This window comes from Phalacrocorax carbo, chromosome Z, assembly GCF_963921805.1.
Source record: "Phalacrocorax carbo chromosome Z, bPhaCar2.1, whole genome shotgun sequence".
Taxonomy (NCBI): domain Eukaryota; kingdom Metazoa; phylum Chordata; class Aves; order Suliformes; family Phalacrocoracidae; genus Phalacrocorax; species Phalacrocorax carbo.
In genome coordinates, this window is record NC_087548.1 from 26,975,224 (window position 1) to 26,996,558 (window position 21,335).

At 38.8% G+C, this 21,335-nt stretch overlaps 1 protein-coding gene across 1 annotated transcript in view; it reads left to right on the forward strand.

Moving 5' to 3' along the window:
- The window catches only part of HOMER1 (homer scaffold protein 1), a 92,961-nt gene that overhangs the window by 55,704 nt on the left and 15,922 nt on the right, over positions 1–21,335 (forward strand). The window contains exon 6 of the mRNA XM_064438666.1: positions 14,035–14,191. Within this exon, the coding sequence (XP_064294736.1) occupies positions 14,035–14,191 (157 nt within the window). The remainder of the gene's footprint in view (positions 1–14,034; positions 14,192–21,335) is intronic.

A 21,335-nucleotide genomic window follows, 5' to 3' on the forward strand; every position in this document is an offset into this window, starting at 1 on the left:
ATCTGACCTGAGTTACAAGATGCCAAGCACCTCAAGTCATGGAGTGTTTCCACTTTAAGTCTTGGTGAATTATTAATTGTGTATTCCCCTATAGTGCACGCCATGGATAAACTGCTTAGATGGTGTTAATGAAGCCCATATGGACTTCAAAATTAGCTAATTTTTAATCAGTTAGATAACTTTCTCCTAGGGGATTGACCATGAAAGTCGGAGCCAACGATAGCTGGCAGCAAATACTTAAGTTAAGGATTTTTTTCCTGTTGAAGTTATGAGATAGATGTGCTGCAGTGCCAAATTCTGCTTGGGTTAATAGGAAGCAGAGGTGGAACATGAGTTTAGGAGGTGGCTGCAGCTCCTATTCCTTCGCTACCTCTCTGACGTAGTTAAAGTTTCAGAATTAGCAACTGTAATAAGCAACTGTACCTTGACCAGCTGGTACATGCTCTTCCAGGAATCACACAGAAAGGGAGATTGGATAGAACTGTGTGACCGCTTCTGTCCCCTGGAATATTTTTCACTCCCAGGCACATGTGGCTTAGGAAGAACTGTGTTGTGTCTGTTGACTTCTCCAGTTCAGAGCCAACATACAGTTGCCTGCATGGTGCAAAGAAATTACGGTGAGCTTAATGAAGCCGTGTGCTGGTCTTAGGCGTTTATTGCTAGGATTCAGCCAAATAGATTACCTCTGCCTGCTTCTTGAAAGAATGCATATTTAATAAACTAAAGTTTCACAAAGCAGAGAAAAGCAGTTTAGAAAACTCTCTATATTAAAAATATATAACATGAGTACTAAGTTTAGTTTTTAAAAGAATTGTTTCACATTTAAATGAATCACTTATACAAAAAGTAGTTTTCATAAAACTTATTTTTTTCTAGAATTTATCTGGAATAGAGCTGACCGAAATTTAAAAGCTGTATAGCTGTATATTCTTTGAGGGATCATTTTGCATCCCTGCAAGGGATGTAGGACCAAGGACCAGGAGCTCTTGATTTTCACATGAAGTAAAAAGCTTGCTTTCAAGTCTAATCTAAAAGATTCATGCTGTTTTACTACTATGATACCCTTTAGAGTGTGTTGTTTTTATGAGATTAATTAAGATTGCTAAAGGTTTCTCCCTTATTAGCGGTAGGCTTTACAATTAAACCTAGTTAAGGTGGAAATTCCTTTGGAGAATGCTGTGGTCTGGGTCCTCTGGGGGGGAACGAGCAAATTTTGCCATGTCTATGTGACAATGAGTTTGAAAAATTACACTGGAGGGGCTTCCATAGTGCCTGATGCATTTCCTCCTAGACAGGCACCTAAGACCAGTCAGATGAAGTGCCATCTCAGGATACTTAATCCCTCTTTTTCAAATCTAACCTGGGGAAGATGGGTTTCATCTGCTAAGCCCTCTTTACTGGGTCCAGCCTTAAACTGAACCTCCTGCCACCATTATGATCCAGAGCTTTGCTTCCTCATTTTTTCTGGAGGCAACACAGTGTCACGTTACCCAGCATTGCTGTCATCCTGCCATAGCTCGGCATGGTGAAAATGCCATTATCATTCACTCTCCATACTCTCCAGGTCATGGTTCTTGTCCAGACAGTGGAAGCCCCTATAAGACTAGAGTAAAAGCTTGTTGATCAAGTAAAAGTCCAAAGTCGCTTTATTGTAAGCCATTTCAGAATGTATCTGAATGTGCAAACAGTATTCCAACTCCACCTGAACAAGTTCCATTATTCAACATAATTGTCTCATGTTGATTATTTCTGTTGCATTGTAGTAGGCAGACCCCTTGCAGTGGAACTTTGATACCATCAACGTACTTCCTGCAGACATGGGTAGAGGTTAGTGGCAGGCACACATAAACACAGAAATGGAATATTTTGTCTGTCAGAAATACGAAGCACTTGAATATATTCTATTCTTGAGGTAAGAGTTAGCATGAAGAATAAAATGGGGAATACAGCTAAATGGAGATCAACATTTCCCGTAGATTTCCATCAGCTTTATGCTTTATGGAAACTTTCTGTGCTTAAAGAGCCACATCTTTTGGGTTTCTTCAGTATTGCTGTAGATGCCAGTGACATTTTGTAGTACAGGCAGAAAGTTGTTTGTGTTGATCAGTGTTTAGATCATATAATGGGGCTCTGCTGAGATGAATTTAAGTTATTGAACAGCACTTTGGTGAGATGTGGATAACTGCAATTCATAAGCATCATCAAAGTATTTCAGAGTGGCACCAGCCATCTAGTTTTGTCTGTAATGAATTGGGTTGGCACAAATCAGCAATGAACTAGAATATAGAAGGCATTTTTTTTTAATCGGCTCTTAAGCCATTTGGCAAATGAAGGCATCTGAAGCTGGGTGAAAGTGCTGGAATAAAACGTCTGGTATGTCTAGGACTCTTGTTTTCTCAGGTACACAAAAATAAAACACTACATGTGGTCCATTTGTGATGATGAACTTTAATTGTAGGTTTGTTGGTTTGCAGATCTTACTCTGTGGCACTGTGGTGCAATGATGTGTTGTCTTCCTGTCATGAAATGCAAAAGGTTTGGTTTCAAAATTAAAGTTAGAACAGGGGAAACCATTCTGCTGGGAGACTGCAACCACATAGGAAATTAAGAAGTAATTTTGTTTGAACAACATGGCTCAGACAAAAAAACCAAGCCAAACCAAAACACTGAAGGTGAATTCACTGAATGATAGTAAGTTATCTATCTCGGTAATTTGCCAAAGGAAGAAAAATAAAAGTTTTTTTTCCTTCACTGTAGTGAAAATAGGTATAGAAATAAGATAGGGGTTTGTGGTCTGAAGCCAAATGCTTTTTCATGTAGGCAATACATTCAGATTAAGCTGGCCTGAATTTGAAGAGGATAGCTAAATAGTTTCCTACATGTGTGATCTAACTGATCTAACTGATCACCGTGTATGACTGCGACTTGCTTTATTATGACTTACTTTATTTAGGAAGTACTCTGAAATTTAAAACTAAGGTAATTAGATGGCAGCACTGATTGTGTAGCACCTTCTTCCTACACTCTCCAGAGATTTTAGTATTCTTGTTTAATTCTACTTTAGCACTTTAGGGATCATTCATGTTGGGCTTACGTTCAGCATAGTGGGAGGCTCAGGAAAGCTGGCTTTTAAATGTCTTCACATCATGCTGTTTGCTCTATCCTTTTCCTAGTCCAGGTGCCTTGTCAGGGGAAGTGTAATAGAGCTCACAATATTAGAAAACAAACATGCTGAAACAGTACCATAGCACAGAGGCATAGCCTCGCAAAAGAATGGGAGCTCAGCATCTGTTCTTCTGCCTGTGAACTCACAACTAGCAACTTTTGTGCAACTTCATACTCTTGGCATACCTGCTGGGTTTGTGACAAGTTAAGTAAGATAAGGCGGGGGGAGAAGTGAGGAGCCAAGCTTTATATTTGTCTTTGAAACTGTTGCATCAATTGAGTGTTGAATTGGGAAGAATGGATCTAGAAATTATTATATTTTTGACTTCCAGCTGAGTTTTTGAGCCAAATCATCTGACCTATGCATTACTCTGAAGCTAAACTGAAGGAAACCTAAGATCACTTAGTCTAGACTGAGCAAATAACAACTAGCAACTACCAGTGAATTAAGGAAGGTCCCATGTTAGGTTTTTTCTTTGAAACTTGGATTTTTTTACAATAAGGGAGATAAACTTCTGCAATTAATGCATGTTGTTGTATTTACTGGGATAAGCAAACTGGCAGTTGTAATGCAAAAATCAATTGCACCAGTAGTTATTATTTGTCATTATAAGATAACATAAGATACTAGCTGGGTGAGGGCCAAAGAGTCATAATTCAGAATCTTTGTGCAACTGCCTGATTGCATATGAGTATTTTGTAGGTCATTCTACAGAATTGCTTTCTGTTGCTGGTAGTGGAGTTGTGAGGCCCTGCAGCTGTAATGATTGTTCTGAGTTCAGTTTTTGCTGTGAAATAAGACAGGAACCAGCATTAAGGGGTCTTAGAGGCTGAGCTATCCTGTGATATCACTAACAGAAGGTTCAACTAAGATCTAAAACAGGCATGTGCAAATCTTTGGCATTCAGCTGCTTATAAGAGCTGCTGTCTTCAGCAGAGGCACAATGCACTCCAGTTAAGCCTGTGACAGTACCTAGAAATGCAGGCAGAGAATTGTACTGAGGATCTCCACCCCTTGCTTGTGGTATATGTCAGATTTACAGGGTTGGAGAGGTCCCTTTAGCCATCTCACTGCTCTACATGTGGCTGCAGTTGCTCAGAGTGTAGCTTTTACTGTCTTCATTCTGTTGTTACAAAGCTGAGAATCTCTGCTGAGCTCCATAGAATTGACCTGTAGCTGCAACAGCCTCATGGGCCACATCTATATAGCTAAATAAAATGGGCTTTGGGCTGAGGGCTGAACCATTTCCATGTTACAGCAATGACACTGTACCTCTTCTGCGCCCACACAGTGTCCTTGCAGCTGTAAGACACAGTTACCATTTTGTATGGAGTCCTTTTCCAATTCCACATACCTGCAGTGATTTGAGGGCTGCATTACCACCTACCAGAGTGGTATTCTCCTTTCACAAAAGCACAGACGTGCATTGCATGCCCAGAAATGTTTCAGGTGGGCACGGGAGGCTTGCAGATCACATGAAGCCTTGGAAGACTGTAGAGATGGAAGGGCACTAAGCCTGACTATGTGCAAACTATGCTTGGGATCTGTCTAGCCAGCTGACACGGACCAGGGCCGTTTGCAGAGAGTGTGAACTCCCCAGTCCATATGGCCTTGAGAAGCTCGAGGCTTTTTGGCCATTTTACTTAGTGGCAGAGGTGTGGTCACTGGGAAGAGAGTTGTTCCTTGTCCTTACTACCACAGCGTTTTTGTGGTGAAGCTAGGGAAGTTTCTCAAACTCACTGAGATGTATTGAGAGCACAGTTCAGTGAAACTCTTAAAATCAAAATATCACTTGATAAATGAGAGCCAAGGTGAGAGAAGTGTAGGGCAGCTGAATGCTCTCTCCTCTTGTGTTATGTTGCTGACAGAGTGCGGATTGGTTCAGTGCCCACACAAATTGTTGTTATAGGTAGGATTTTTGAAAGAAACAGAGTTTTTTCTAGCCAGGGGCCTCAGCAAAACTAATCTGTACTAATTCAAAGTGTGGATTTACAGTTAAATTGCTTTACATTCTGTGTGTACAAATGAATTCCAGAATGAAAGTGGTCATAATTCAGCTCATTTTAGTGTCAGGGCCACCGTGTCCCGGTATCTGACTTGCTGATAACTACATCATCTAATTCCTTTTATAAAGTGATTAAGTGCCATAAAAGCCCAAGTCAATTTGACTTACTTCACAGTCATTTTAGAAAATGGGACATAAGTTCCTAAATAACTTAGGTTACTTTTGAAAAATGTGGTTTTGTTTGAATATTTGAAGTATTCAGCACCATAGCAACAGCAAGGAATTAGGCCTAGTGTTTAATGCACTAAAAAAATCTTACTGGGTATCAGCTGTGAAAAATATGAGATACATTACAGGCACAAGAATAAACTACTTCCAGTGATACGACTAAGCAATTTCAGTAAGGGAGCAAGGGCAAATATTTTTTAATTTTTCAGAGTATGTGATAAATGTTAGGTCTACAAGGTTTTAATGTTTAGTGCAAAAATAGCTAGAAATTAATTAGCTATGCTTGCTCTTGCACAGGGCTAAAAGTTATAAGACAGAGTTGCTGATTTTGGTTAATGCTCTATGGCCTTCATGAACCGATAATCTAGTATCTCTTTACTATATAAAATTAAATGGCTAAGACAAAAATGAGATCTATTTAAAAGAATAAAATTAAAATAAAAGTTGAGCCTCCTCATAGAAATCAGGGATTTTCTTAGTGCTACTGTGTTGATTCGGGTTAAGTACAAGTCTTCCGCATTGTGATACAGTGTACAAAAGACATGCATATAACTGTTCTTAACAGTGTAAGTTTAAGGAGAAACAGAGTTTAAATGTCATCTATGTAAACACATCCAGCATCCACTAGCAGACAATAGAAGCTTGGAAACTTCATTATTTCTTGTGGAGAAGAGTGACTCTTCTCTTTGTCCTCCACTTTAACTTGGGTCAGGACTGGGATCTCAGTCCCTGATTTATAAGGATAATAGCTGAAGCATTAATTTTGTGTTAACACCCAGTCCTCTGCACCCCATGGTGTGCCCTTCAGGAGCTCTTCTGTTGCTATTGACTCTTAGTGTTTCAATAAGCAGTGAACACCATCATACTTGGGGATTTTTTTCTCTGGCTGTGTTGTCTTCTGCAGGAATACTGTGCTGGGTTACCATAGAGAATATTTGTGTGAAATTTTCCTTCCTTAAAAGGAACTTAATATCGAGTCTATTCCTCAGTGATAAGCTTCCATATCGAAAGGCGGTCTGTGTTGTTGTGGTTTCTGTGGGCCCTGTGACGAAGGAAGGCTGTATTACAAAATGCAGAACATGGATTTAGGCAGTGGATCTAGATATGGTATACCCACCAATTTGCATTGCATAGTGGCCTGCTATATAGTGGAAAGAGTCTGTACCATTACTCAACCTCTTTGGTTCATCTTCATTCATCAAATCTGCAAAGATCTTGACCATTCCAAGTGAGCTGACGGAGCATAGGGCAAGAGATGCCTAAGAACAGAACTGCCTCTAACAGAACTGGAAAGGCAACTCTTCATCTGTCCATGGCCTGCACAGGTACTTTGGACGATTCTGAATCCAAGAACATGGTCAAACTGGAAGGCTAAACAAAAGTGAAAGATCATATATATAACACCTTGAAAGAGACATCTGTAATAGCTCCATAAGCACCCCTCTGCCCAAATTAGCAGAAAAAGTTTCTGTGTATCTGTCTTCTACACTGACACAGAAATTGGGATTCAAGCATACTGTAGCTCTGAGTTGAGCAAAAGGGTGTGCAAAACAAAACAATGTATCCTGGAGGGGCATAACCCTTCAACATTTGCAGAGAATGATAGGCTCTCAGAAAAGTCATGCTCTCACCTGCTGATTTCAGCCATTCATCTGCCTTTCTCACTTTCCAGTAGGTATGTGTGGCTTTGCGATTAGTCACCTCACTTGAAGTATGATGTGCTTCCAGAGCCTCCTTCATCCTTTTTGCTGTCATCAAATATGTCATTTAACCAGTCAAAAGAGCTGATTCACAACTATGCATCCCTGGTTTTGTGCTGATGTAACTCCACTGAGATTATGTAGATATTCCTTATCCCAAAGGGAAGAACAGATCTTTCATGCTCTGTTAATGTTCCTACTTCTCTCCCCAGGGGAGCTATCCTCCTTTGCTAAAAATTCTTTGGAATACTCTAATTAAGATAAGGAGCTCTTTGAATATTAATTAGTTTTTCATTGGCCTCACTCAAAATATTTAACTCAAAGCAATTTCCTTGTAATTATCTCTTGATTATAACTTTGAGAGGATTTACCCTTTTTTAATAAATTCCAGTTTATCAAGTAAGACTTCCTTTTGTATGTGTCCAGTTAATCCCAACTACAGATACGACAATAAGCGGTAGCTATAAAGAGGCAATTTTGTTTTGTTTCCTAAGTTTTCTTCTTACAAAAGCTGCCATTCTTACAGTAGCTTTCCCTCTTTTGCTGATCTTTTGCTATACTGTAGATAACTGTTCCTCATGCACCTAAGTTCAGAGTCTTTTGAGTGGCTGAATCTACTGGGCCTGTGCAAGCAGAGAGCTTTGTATGAAGACTAAAATGTCAGAACAACTCAAAATTTTCTTTTTTGCCTCTTCCTGGAATGGTGAGATAGGACATGATCTGCTCCACTGCTCTTTCTTCAGCTTCTCTTTCATTCTTGGACTCCTAATCAGGTATAATTAAATAAATCACAAAACCCCTTTCTGTTTCCAATTTTGCTTTCAATGTTCAAAAGAGATAGAAATTTCCATATCATTACCAAGGGCATATGGTACTTTGGACTAGCAGCAGGACAAACTCTAAAACCGTCATGTTTAAATTCTTTCTATCACGAAGTAATCTTACTCATTTAAAAGATGGCCACAGAAGGTGCCTTTTGAAATCTCTGAAAAGGGGTGAAATTGCCAAAATACCTGTGTAAAATTTATTCTAAATCAGGACATGAAGTGAGGAGCTGGACACTCATTCTCAGCATGAATGAGAGGAAGGTTGTTGTGAGCTTTTACTAATACTTTGAGAGATCCTGCACTCATCCTCTGTGCCAGCAGAGTCAACGTCTCTATCTAATAGGACAGTCTCATCATTACAATGTAGGCAAGAGCAAGTGTAGCCTGTTGCAGAGATCTCACCCTTCCAGCCTGGGACCTCAGCATTATCTGAAGCTTATTTGATATGGAGGATTTCTTAAGGACCTTGTGTAGAATTTCTTCCCAAATGCACCAGGGAATTTTAGATAAACCCAAACACTTGCCTTACACTTCCAAAGAGAAGAAGCTACCCTACTTGAGTTCACTATTGCTCTCGGATACTACTGTAACAGAACCAAATCATTCATAGTCCCCCTTTGCTTCCTTAAGCGTGAATTGCTGCTCCGTAAGGCTCACCAGCAAGGCTGTCAGAAAGGATCACTCCTTGCTGCCAGCACAGCTAATGCGTTGTTACCAGCTGGTTGACATACCTCTCCCGCTGATCGGTAATGCTCACTCCACCAGACTGTTGGGCTGCGTCCAACTCATGCCACTATTTATAATCTGCTCTGTTCATATTTGTCAAGTCTTATGGATTTAGTTACTATACCAGTTGCCAAATTTTGTAGTGAAAGCACTCCAATCTCTACTCAGCTGAATTCCTCCTCCTTTCTTCTATCCCAAGACATCACTGCTCACCATACACCTGAAGCGCAGATCACAGTGACATCTGAAGAATTTACATGCTCTTGAGTAACTGTAGTTCTCTGAAACCATGACTACGCTATAGTAAGAAATCCAGTTTTTAAATTAATTCATATTATGCAATGAATCCAATATTAAAACCCATAAAATATTAATAAAGCAGAATTCTGCACGCATTTTATTTCTATAAATCTGAAATAAAGCTTAAACCATGTATTATAGTGTTGGTACTGCACACAACTCAGCAAACAATTAATAAGCAATACTGATGAAAAAAGTAGAAAACATCTCTTGATTTTAACTGTCTGTGCTGGCTTTGGCTACAATAGAGTTCATTTTCTTCATAGTAGCCAGTATGGGGCTATGTTTTGGATTTGTGCTGAAAACAGTGTTGATAACACAGGGATGTTTTAGTTATCTCCGAGCACTGCTTACATGGAGTCAAAGCCTTTTCTGCTCCTCAAACCACCCCACAAGCGGGGAGGCTGGGGGTGCACAAGAAGCTGGGAGGGGACACAGCTGGGACAGCTGACCCAAACTGACCAATGGGATATTCCATACCATGGGATGTCATGCTCAGCATATAAAGCTGGGGGAAGAAGAAGGAAGGGGGGCACGTTTGGAGTGTTGGTTTGTCTTCCCAAGTAACCGTTACACATGATGGATCCCAGCTTTTGTTTTTCTTTCATGAAGGCATCTCTCAAAATAACTTCATTCTGAATGTGACTCAATAATGTGTGCTCCCTACCCCCTGCCTTTGTAAGCCTTCTCCAACTGGCTAAACCTGGTGACTGGAGCTTTTCGGATTAATTTTCCTTAAGTGACCTACTTTGCAGAGAAAGATAATCATGCATTTATAGCCGCTGGCACTCTATTCAGGTCACAGATGGACAGATAGCAAAGCTATTCCTCAGTGACTTACTGGGGTTGTAACTAATCTCCAATGAGAAAGGAGATCAGTCTGATATTAATTGGTCAGAATGCCCAGAAGTTTGGAAGATCATTGGCTCCTACCTTAATTTTCAGGGAGTGTCAGAATTAGGCTGTATGATACCAGCCAGCAGTTATTTTAGGAGTGTTTTGTGGTAGTGATCAAACTACTGGATGCCATAGATGTTAAATATCTAACTTTGAATTCTCTGCCTTCATGGTGGAGTACCGTGCAGTGTTCTGTCTGTGGACACATCTAATGTTACACACATACCAGATACCATGGTCAGCACCAAGGATTGGAGATTCAGGAGAGTTTTGACCTTTTGCTCACCAACAAGTGCTTACAATCCCGTCAACAGTTGACATTGTAAAGATAATTTTCTGTACAATCAGACCTAAACCTCTGTTATGAAAGCACTTTTTTGTATAGTACGATCTGTTGAGCCAATAAAACTCATACTTTGCTGTTATCCATTAAAGGCCCATTCTGCCTCTTGTATTTGGTACTAATATAGTGATGTGTGCAAAACAGCGTTTTCTCTTATTTTCATATGTTCAGAAGTTTCACAAGGGAAATGACCCACCTTTATTCTCTGTTATGATATTTTAAAAGTTTGGTGGAGCTTTTCACACTGAGAAGCAGGAGTGTAAAGGATGTCTCTCTTTTTGAAGGATCGTTTTGAAACTTGTGAGTGTGCCAGGTGCTCAGTGATGTTAATTTGGACGGGTCTGAAGAAAACACTGTTAAAATTCTGACACTGCCTGCAAAGGAATGGAAGGCTTTTAGAACAAAACAAAATATGTATGCAGATTGAATTCTTGCAGTACAGGACTGCAAATGTGTGTGCCTGTGTACCACAATGTATACATACAGTCTCGCTCTTTGCACTGCAGAGTAAAACTGAAGGGTGTTTTGGTCGAAGTTGCACTGCATTTTGGATCACTTTGGTCACTGAGTAAGTGTTCATATTTCATGTGCTTCCTAGAGCAAACAATTTCAGAACACATGAGGAACAGTTTGGTTTGGTTTAGATATTCGTGGTTGTTAAGACAACCTGATAGAGCTGTGTGTGTATTTCTTATGATAGAATCTAATGCACTGAGAGCAAAATTAGTTTGCTTTTAGTAAAAAGCCTTTCAAATGGAAACTAAGTAAAAGGTTTTAGAGAGAAGGAGTTTGTGCAGCTCTCCCATACCTCTCCTGAGGTACTGTCATCAAAATTCTGGACATGGGCTTTAACAGTTGTTGGGAGCCCTCTGAATTTTCCACACGTGTCCTTCAGCTTCTGCATCTGTTTGTTCCCTCTCCTGGGTGTTAGCACCAGGATCTTCTCTTCTGAGGGATAATTCTCATTGTGTCTGCACTGAATGTTTCTCAACATTTCCTTGGGAACTGTTGATAAATTTGAACCAATGTAGCTTGACAGATATAGGCACCAAGCCTTTGACACTGTCTCCGACAGAGTCCTCTTAGAGAAGCTGGCAGCTAATGTCTTGGACAGGTGTACTCTTGGCTGGGTAAAAAACTGGCTGGGTGGCCGAGCCCAGAGCCTTGTGGGGAACGGAGCTAAATCAGTTGGTTGCCAGTCACGAGCGGGGATCCCCAGGGCTCATTTTTGGGGCCAGTCTTATTTAATGTCTTTATTAATGATCTGGATGAGGCGATCGAGTGCACCCTCAGTAGGTTTGCAGATGACACCAAGTAGTGTTGATCTACTTGAGGAACCTGGACAGGCTGGATCGAGGGGCCGAGGCCAATTGTATGAGGTTTAAAAAGGCCAAGTATCGGGTCCTGCACTTGGGTCACAACAACCCCATGCAACATTACAGGCTTGTGGAAAAGTGGCTGGAAAGCTGCCCAGCGGAAAAGGACCTGGGGGTGTTGGTTGACAGCCAACTGAACATGAGCCAGCAGTGTGCCCTGGCGGCCAAGAAGGCCAACAGCATCCTGGCTTGTATCAGGAATAGTGTGGCCAGCAGGAGCAGGGAAGTGATTGTGCCCCTGTACTCGGCACTGGTGAGGCCACACCTCAAATACTGTGTTCATTTTGGGGCCATCACTACCAGGATATTGAGGTGCTGGAGTGTGTCCAGAGAAGGGCAGTGAAGCTGGTGAAGGGTCCTGAGAGTAGGTCTCATGAGCAACTGGCAGAGCTGGTGTTGTTTAGTCTGGAGGAGGCTGAGGGGAGACCTTATTGCTTTCTACTGCTACCTGGAAGGAGGTTGTAGTGAGGTGGGTGTTGGTCTCTTCTCCCAGGTCACTAGCGGTAGAACAAGAGGAAACGGCTTCAAGCTGAGTCAGAGGAGGTTTAGACTGGATGTTAGGAAAAATTTATTCACTGGAAGAGTGGTCAGGCATTGGAACAGGCTGCCCAGAGAGGTGGTGGAGTCACCATCCCTGGAGGTGTTTAAAAGACACATCGACGCAGCACTTCAGGACGTGGTTTAGAAAGTCATAGTAGTGTTGGGTTGATGGTTGGACTTGATGATCTTAGAGGTCTTTTCCAACCTTAATAATTCTATGATTCTATGTATAGGTGTCATACACAAAAAATTTACTACTAGTCCTGCCATAGCAGGACTACAAAATAGAACTACTCAATTGCATGAAATGTCTGGAATGGATATTTGTTTGCCTGATCAGAACATCAAGGAGGAGTTATGAATGTGATAATGAACTAGATTTTTTTGACATGTTTTTACAGAATTTGTTGATCAGCTGTGCTACTGTAAGTGAAAAGTAAATCTGATTAGAGAAACAGAAGAGTAGACGTTGTTACAGAAATTTGTTCTCATCTTCTTTAATATGTGAGACAGCATTCCCTGATGAAGTAGGATTATCCTTATTTTAGTTTAGTCATTTAAGATTTAAAATTTTCAGTGGTGAACTTCTAATTAGTTGAATACATCATGAAATGCTAAAGCAGTTTGAAAGAACCTGTATTCTGCTTCTGAAGGAACTTATACTCCTGTTCAAGGGCATGAAGCAGCATTTTTGGAAGGAAATGCTGGAGCATGGAAGAATCAGACATGTTTTTTTAGTGAAACAGTAGATGTGTTTTGAATTGGTAATTAGTGTTCCTTGTTGGCTGTTGATTTTGAACACCTAACGAGCATTTATAGGAGTCATAATGTTTTTGAAATATGCTTTGGTAAGATGGGCTGTGCATATGCCTGAAGTGGAAGAAGAAAATTCAGTGGACAAAACGGTGGCAGAATGTTTCATTGTTCATATGTGCATATGTTTGATCTTTGGTTTTCAATGTTGCCTTTAATAGTAAGCCAACTAGACAAAATGAATTATTTTCTGTATGTATTTTCCATGTAGATGTGCATCTCATATGCTGATAGAATTATACAAGTAAACATGAATGTGCTATTGGCATACTAATATATTCACCTGATGTGCCTGAGATGTTTTTCCCTTGCATACTGAGTGCTAAGATAGGATCTCTGGATGATGGCAAACTAGTTACCTGTGAAAATTAAAGCCCTATGTTTGCTCAGAGAATAACTAAACCACAGGCAAGGATTGTTCCTCCATAGACTGCATCAGTAAAAGCCAACATTGGCTTCCTCTTTGTAATGAAGTAATAATATCTCTGTGCTCCTTGACCTTTAGTCTCTTTGCTGATATTATTGAGGAGAGGCGTATTCATAATATTATGGTGTTGAAATTCAAGATCTTTGAGTTTGCAAGTACAATTAAACATGGTATTTAATAAAGAAAGTATCTTTCTGGGATAGAAGGCTTGAATTAAGACAACTAAGCTGTAGTTCCAAAGCACTACATCAGTTCTCTTTACTCAAGCTCGTGACAAATCTTTTTCTACAATATGTTTCATAAAGTAGTAGATTAAAAAAGCACTTTCACTTCATACATATATATTAATATAGTGACTAATGATTTACATATTCTAGAATTACGTGCTGTTGCTTTTGGGAAGCTGATGTGGATTTCATCATTCTTAACATTTTATTAAAAAAACATACCCTGTTGAACAGGGACAGCAGAGGTTGTTTTCCAATAATGATATATCTACATTTCTGAAATTACAGTTTTGATGATTTGAGCATTTGGGTTCTCATTTGGACATTCAGTTATAGGATTTTTGCATAATACTATTTCTCCTGGATATTTTGAAAAAAAAAAAATTGTACGACATTTTAAGAAAAAAAACCGGGGGAAGCGATCTGGGGGCTCTGACTATTCTCATTCTGTATGTGCAGTTCGACAATCAGCAAGCACTGGGAGGCAGAACTGGCCACGCTCAAGGGTAATAATGCTAAGCTCACAGCAGCCCTGCTGGAGTCCACTGCCAATGTAAAACAATGGAAACAACAACTTGCTGCGTATCAGGAGGAAGCAGAACGTCTTCATAAGCGGGTAAGTCGATACAAACAGCCAGGATCCTTGTGGTGGAAGTACTGGTGACTGTATTCGCTCATGTTCAAGTAAAGCAAGTAAGTTTATTGTTGGGGCTTTAGGTTAATCTTTGAGACAGAAATTAATGATTACTTTAAAGTACGCAGGGGTTCTCTGTTGGGAAAAATTTTCCCTTGTAGCAGTTCCTTTTCTGCATAGGGTATTGTTGCAGGGAGAGTTATCTGACCTTATGACATCTTTGCCAGCTTTCACTCTTCATTTGATGCCATCACATCTGTTTCAGGATCTTTTCCATAGCGTTACACTTCAGTCCTTCTTGCAATTAAGCCCACAGACACCTGACATCAAATCTGTAACTTAAAGTAACCCTGATGTAGTTTCCACATATAACAAAGGTGACAGCTCCCTCTGATCCTTGCACCTAAAGAAAACTGAACATAGATTCAAGATCATTATATGTAATTAGAGATCTGCTCTCACTTTCATACAGGAGGGGCTGGGTCCAGTTCCCTTCGCTGTAAATTTTGCAGAGGTCATTTGGCAAACCAGAAATCAGTGCACGGGGGGGAAAAAGTGACAGTGTTTGGGGGAGGAAAAAGCATGCAAGGTTGAAGGCTGCATTATAAAAGCAAGTAGATAATATTCTCATTTCTCTTTTATTTTCACATGTAACTATATATTGTATAATCTATTCACCTTTATCCATATGAATTTGTCATCATAGCTTAGGACACATTTTTGTGCAAATTGAAGGCAGGTTTAGCACATATATGGAGGCAAGATGTCTTTCGTGAAGCTGTATTGCTTTTTTTATATATCAGTTAACTTAAATATCAAGGAGTAGTACTGAGTTAAGAAAATAAAACCAAACCAAAGCACGGCTTTTTTGCATGAAAACAGGTTTCATGAATATGCTGACAAGAAGGGAAGGGTCAAGTAGCAAACATCACAGACCTTTTAGTTTGGTTTTGTATGCTGTAGTCACCCATATGAAATAAGGTATGGCAGTTACAGTTAGCCAAATCCTGCAAATTGCAAAGGGTTCTTTCAGACCTGCTCTTGACCTGTCCAGCTTGTGGCTGTTAGTAGTTCTAAGAAGACAGCTCATATTCATCTGAGGGTGGAGAAATTCAGCAGGCTGCATTGAACCTGGGGATATGGAAGGGTAGCAAGAATTCCCTTAAGCTTGAGAAATGTGGGGAAATGGCAGGTTGTTGAGGCAGTCCTATAGCTAGACTGACTTGCATGCAAGGTTCCTGAAGTCCCAGCCAAATTATTTGATAGAGAAGAGTGATAATTTCCGATGGACTGTAACAGTGTGTGCCATAACTGGCTGGGCAAAATGCATGAAGTGTAATTAAAACCAGTGCTTTTTGCAAAGTGCTTTCAGTTCAAGAACTTGGCAGTTGATGACAAAACTGCTTTGCCTCAGAAATTTTCGAGTCAGGAACAAGCTTATCGTGTGTTTGTACAGAGGGAGACTTCTGCTTTGTCTGACATCTCACTTAGGCTTCCCCTTTGGCAGGGTGGAGATCTAACCTGTGCTCCAGGTTTGTGAATAGATGATAATAGTCACTGTTGATAAAATTATTTCAGTTACAACCTTGTATTAAAATTACTATAGTACAGATGCTTGAGTGTATTTGACTACCAGATAGGCTTTACAGTGAAGAACTCATTACAAAAAAGTGGGCAGAATGATGTAGTATTCTTCCTAATAAAATGAATTAAAACCTCCTGTTGCAAAGCTGAGACAATGCAGTCCTTGCCTAAGAACGAAAAGTAACGCACAACAACAGCATCTGCTTTTGATGTGGGGAGACCTAGCTAGGCAAGATGGGCAAAGTTCCTTTTTTCTTGATTATAATCTCACTCTTAGTCAAATCTTATTTAAAATCCGTTATTGGAAAATACAGTTAATGAACACAGGAACTTTTAGCAAGTCATTTTGCTTTTATATGATACTACTGTTAACAGAAGTAGTAACCAAGTCTTAGTAGCTACATTGATTAATAGCTGATGATTTTTCATAACCTTTCCCCAGCAAATTTCCTGCAGTTATTTTGTATTTTTGAGGGCAAGCAAAATCTTATAACACAGGATTGTCTACACTATGCTCTTTTGATGACTGTTTACATGCCTTTATTAAATGTTTCTGTAATCTGTGACCTTGGGGCTTGTTGATACGTCATGTAGAAATAGGAATGTTCTGTGCCTATGTCTCTCTGGACATGCCTGTAAATTATGACAGAATGATTCATCAAGAGTACTGCCCTCTGTTGGAATTGCCTTTAATAAAATATAGACTTGGCTAACCCAATAGATTGAACTCACTAGGCAAAAGTTTGCAGAACAAAAAAAATAATCTGTTACCTACATGGTGTGATACAAGAGCTCTTCTGACCTTCATGCTGGAGACTGATCTTTCAAATTGAAATTGTGTTCCATTTCAAAAAGACATTGCTTCTCCCCTACAGAGATCGAAAACATGCTGTTGAATTGGCAGATCTGGAGACTGTTGGTTATGGTTCATGTGGCAGCAAGTGGTGTTAAGTCACTGTATTATGTTATCTTTCTGTTGAGTTTATCTGTTCAGCTCAGTATAAACACATAGCTGCAGTTGATCAAAAAATGTTCCTCAAACTGGAATCCATCACACCTGAGATTATGTAGAAGTTATATATCGAGTCTAGGCTGGTAATCTTTTTTTCTTGTAATGCTTGGAGACACAAAAACATGAAGAGTAAGTGTCCCAGTCTTAAGAAGGATGACTAAGGTGTTGAGTTTGCTTCTGTAAGTGTTTGTCTTTCTTCATAGGATAATCATCTAGATAGTCCTAGATATGTGCTTTTAGTCAGATGAAATGAACTCCATCCTTAGTTCATAGAATCACAGAATAATTTAGCATGGAGGAGAACCTGGGACGTTATCTGTTCCAATTCTCCACTGAAAGCAGAGCCAGATTTGAAGTTAGGTCCAACTCCAGGGCTGGATCAGGTTACTCAGGTCTGTGAATCAAGTCTCAAAAAATGGAGATCCCACAGCCTCTCTGGGCAGCTTTTTCAAATATTTGACCACCCTTGTCCAATTATTTTTCTTAATATCTTAACTAATGGAAATTTGCCATGCTGCAACTCACATCTGTTGCCAGTTCAGAAGAAAAATGGGGTTTGATCCAAAAGACACTGGCAAGAAAAGTTGAATAGACTGGATTTTTAGAAATACTCATAGAAAAAATGGTTTCAAGGAGAAATAAAAATTTGGAAGTTAGTTTGCATGTTCAGTTGTGATTTAGTTGTTTTTTTATATGGAAAAGTTGGCTGTCACAGCATCTTGCCCACACTCTTGGAGAAGAAGAATGTGTGTACATATGAATGCATTGAAAGGATACGCTCGCTTACAAGATCATAGTCTTGTATAAAATAGACCAGTCTCCAAAGGAGTATTCACTCCTTATGTGTTTTAGGTTTATATACAAGTTTTGATGCCTGAGTCATCTGTTCGCACGTTACAGCAGGCTCATATACTCTGTCAAGTATGGTGTGTGTGGAGAAGTGATGCATATTGATTAGTAAACTTGGCATTATTATTTCCATCTTTAGTTTCTTCTTTATATACAGAGCCTTATAAATAGCCTTCTTTACCTAAACAGTTTCATCTTTATATTAAAAAAAAAATAATTGCTAATACTGTCTTCTTATTTGACTTCTTACGGTACCTTTTTCCACAGTTTGAACCTTGTTATGTGTATTTATAAACATCCTTCAATTTTACATTATATCTCATTCTTTTCTATTTTTTTCATTCATTGTGGTAAACTGGGTCTTTTGTCTCATGCAGTATTTGCTGTAAACTTTTATTTTTAAGTTGTTGTAAAATACTTTAAGCCCAAACTGTTTTATTCTATAATTGTTTTCAAATTGCACTGAAATAGTTTTTCTGTGTATCACATTGTTTATACTTTTTCAAATACAGAAACAAAGCTAAAATACCCCTTTCTTTGATTTTGATTGCATTTTAAAAAATTATTTTCATTTATTATTTGCCATTTCTGTTGAAGTATAAGATTTACATATCTATCAGTTCAGCTTTTCTTATTAACCTACATTTATTTGCTTTCTCTGAGGCCTTTATCTTTCTTCTTCCATTTGTTCTCTGCATTAATAATGCCTGATGCTGAGAAGAAGCAATACAGATGCAGTGTGGCTGAGAGCAAAGTTCTCAATAAATTATTTTACTCTCTTCTGATATATTGTGAGCTTAAGTCAGAAATACTGTACTTTGACATTTTGTCAGACATTATGTTTTTCAGAAGTTTGTTAAATGAGTATATGTTTTTTCCCTCTCAAATAGAAAGAGATAATTCTGGGAAGATGTGATCCCCAGTGAAGAGCTTAACTTGGAGCTCTCAGCCTTCTGTCCTCTAATCTGCTCAGAAGCAACTTAATAGCAAGGATTTCTCTTAAACAGGGTTGGGGAGCACTCCTACACACCTTGCATAGCTTTTTGAAGTCAAACGGGATTAATGAGTTTAGAACAGCTCAGTAACATGAAGAAAAATCCAGAAGTGAGCTACTTCAGACAAACAGAATAGCACTGGAACTAGTATTAATCCTGATGCCACAAAAACGAAAGGATTGAATGCTGATATGAATTATGGAAAGTAACCCGAAGTTCTGTCTTTGTCATGTAAAAATGAAAATGATAAATTTTTGTCTTCCATGCTAACTGCTAAAGTAAATCATCCTATGACACTGGGCAATAGCACAGAGTAATAACACCAGTGCATAATAATAAAATCTGCAGTCCTTGAAGATCATTCATCTGCAGGAAAAGAATACTAAGAGAAAAAAAGGTAAAGGGAAGTGATAAAGCTCTTGGGTATTCCTGAAAGAGCAGAGGGGTAAACTCTTGCATTCTAGCTTGTTATTTTACCAGGATTTCCTAGGAAATAAGGTAAAATTAGCCTATTATGACTGTTCTTTCATTCAATGAATGAAATAAGTATGAGGACATCTTATGTAGTCATCAAAATCACCTGACAAATAATGGACCCTGATTTCACTACTGCTAAAAGACATTTTAAAGGGAATATTAAAAAAATATGTAAGCACATAGAAATAAAACTGGTCATTTTATTGGGCTATTTCTGTGCTACTTAAAGAAAACAACAATATATAAATGCAGTTATTAAAGTCTATAAAAAGTATGGAGTGCTATATAAGACATCTGCTCAGATTATCTATAGAAAATCTTCGCAGACCCTTTAGCAGTCACCTCCATGTTTCCACCATCTGCATTAATACTTGAACAACCAAAACTAAATTTCAAATATGCAGATGTGATAAAGTTGCTTGCTGAATCAGAGCCCATATTGTGGGCTTCATACTTGCTGAGAAGTCTTACTGGCACCACTGTGGGATTGCCATGAATAACTGTTTGGTTTTATGTGGCCGAGGAAGGACATTAGCTAAAAGGGGAAATACAAAAGAAGGTGACAGAAAGTGTGGTAACAAGAAATTTATTAATGGAGTTTTGATCCAGAAATTTATTGGCAATGCACCTTTTTATTGTGATGCCTGTCTCTTGTCATCCTTCTTTTAAGACTGTGTCCCTGCTACCTCCACTGAATAATCCAAATTTATATTGTATTTAAATTTTGTTTGATTGTTAAAAGAAAAAAGTTATCCAAGTATAACTTCCTGCTTAAGATACTGTAGTTAGTATGTGGCTAGATAGCAGCTTGGTGCCATTTGTTTATAATAAAAATAGATGAGCATTTTGCAGGGTAGATATGGGTAGCTTGGCAATTTAGTCAAAACAGTGGGATTATAATTTTGTTAATATTGGTCTATGCATTTATTTGAAAAAAATATGTATGGAGATGGACCTATTCTGAGTGCATAGAAAATGGATGACCTAAGTCCATATATTTACATATGCAGTCCTTTCATCCAGAATTGCAAGCAAACTCTTGTTGCACTAGAGACTCCTGAAAAGGCAAAAAGAAATGGCAGCTCTTGCCTAAGTGAGATCATAACGTTAAATATTGACCAAATGTCAAGAGAGATGCTCTGGGGAGTATTAGATTTTTCTATGGCACAGTAAGATCCGGAAGGGATAACTGTTCTAACTTCGATGGTTGAGTTTTTAGAGGACATATGGGAATATAGTGACTTTATTATTCTTGAAATTACAATCTTGCCTTAAAAAAAAAAAGCTCATATTTCAGAGAAGGCTGTAATTATCTGCGTAAGGTTGGTTATCCTTCTTGCAGTGGAACTAGTTTCTAATAAAAAGAAATCCAGGGTAATATTTCAAAAATCCTTGAGAAAGCATTGCAGAGGCTGACCACCTTCTTTGCATGGCATGAGGGGATACCAAAGGAAAAATAAAAGCATTTTATTTCAGGGATATGTTTTTTTTTCTCAGGTGTACATTTTTGCTCCTCCAATGTCCATTTCACCTATCATAAGTACCATATTATTTTTGAAATGGTATGTATTGTCAGTCTTGACATTGGAGTATCAGAGCATTTCCTAGGACAGGATTTCTGAAACCCAGCACATATTCTTAGCATACTTTCTGTGTGTGATTCGTAATACAAATAATCCATATCTAGCCTTTTTCAACGTTCAACCCTTGTTTCATAATTACAGCTTACTAAAAAGACAGTTTCTCTTCAAACAGAGCAGGTGAATCAGATTGTGTTCCTGAAATCAAAATATGAATTAGTCTTTTTTTAATGTGTGGTGAATTGAAGGCAAGTTTTTTCTGTCTTTTTCCTTGCTTTGATTTGTTTTTAGAGTAGAATTGCATTTAGGACCCAAGACTATTTCATTAGGGGTTTCTTTTCTGGGAATTCACTTTCACTGAATGTGTCATATACAAGATTATAATTTGAAAAAAACCCAAACCACCAATCAAACAACTGCCACTCTGAGGAAGGAAAAAAAAAGTTTTCAGAGAAGGGTCTCTTATCCCCATCTTCATCTTTCTAGAAAACCTAAGAAAAATGTTAAGACCCATTTATCTGCAAGTTACAAAAAGCATACTTTGTGGAGGCATGCCACAAAATTTTTATGTAGTCAAAGGTTTGTAGACTGAAATACATCCTGTAATTCCAAAACTCGCTGGAGGATGA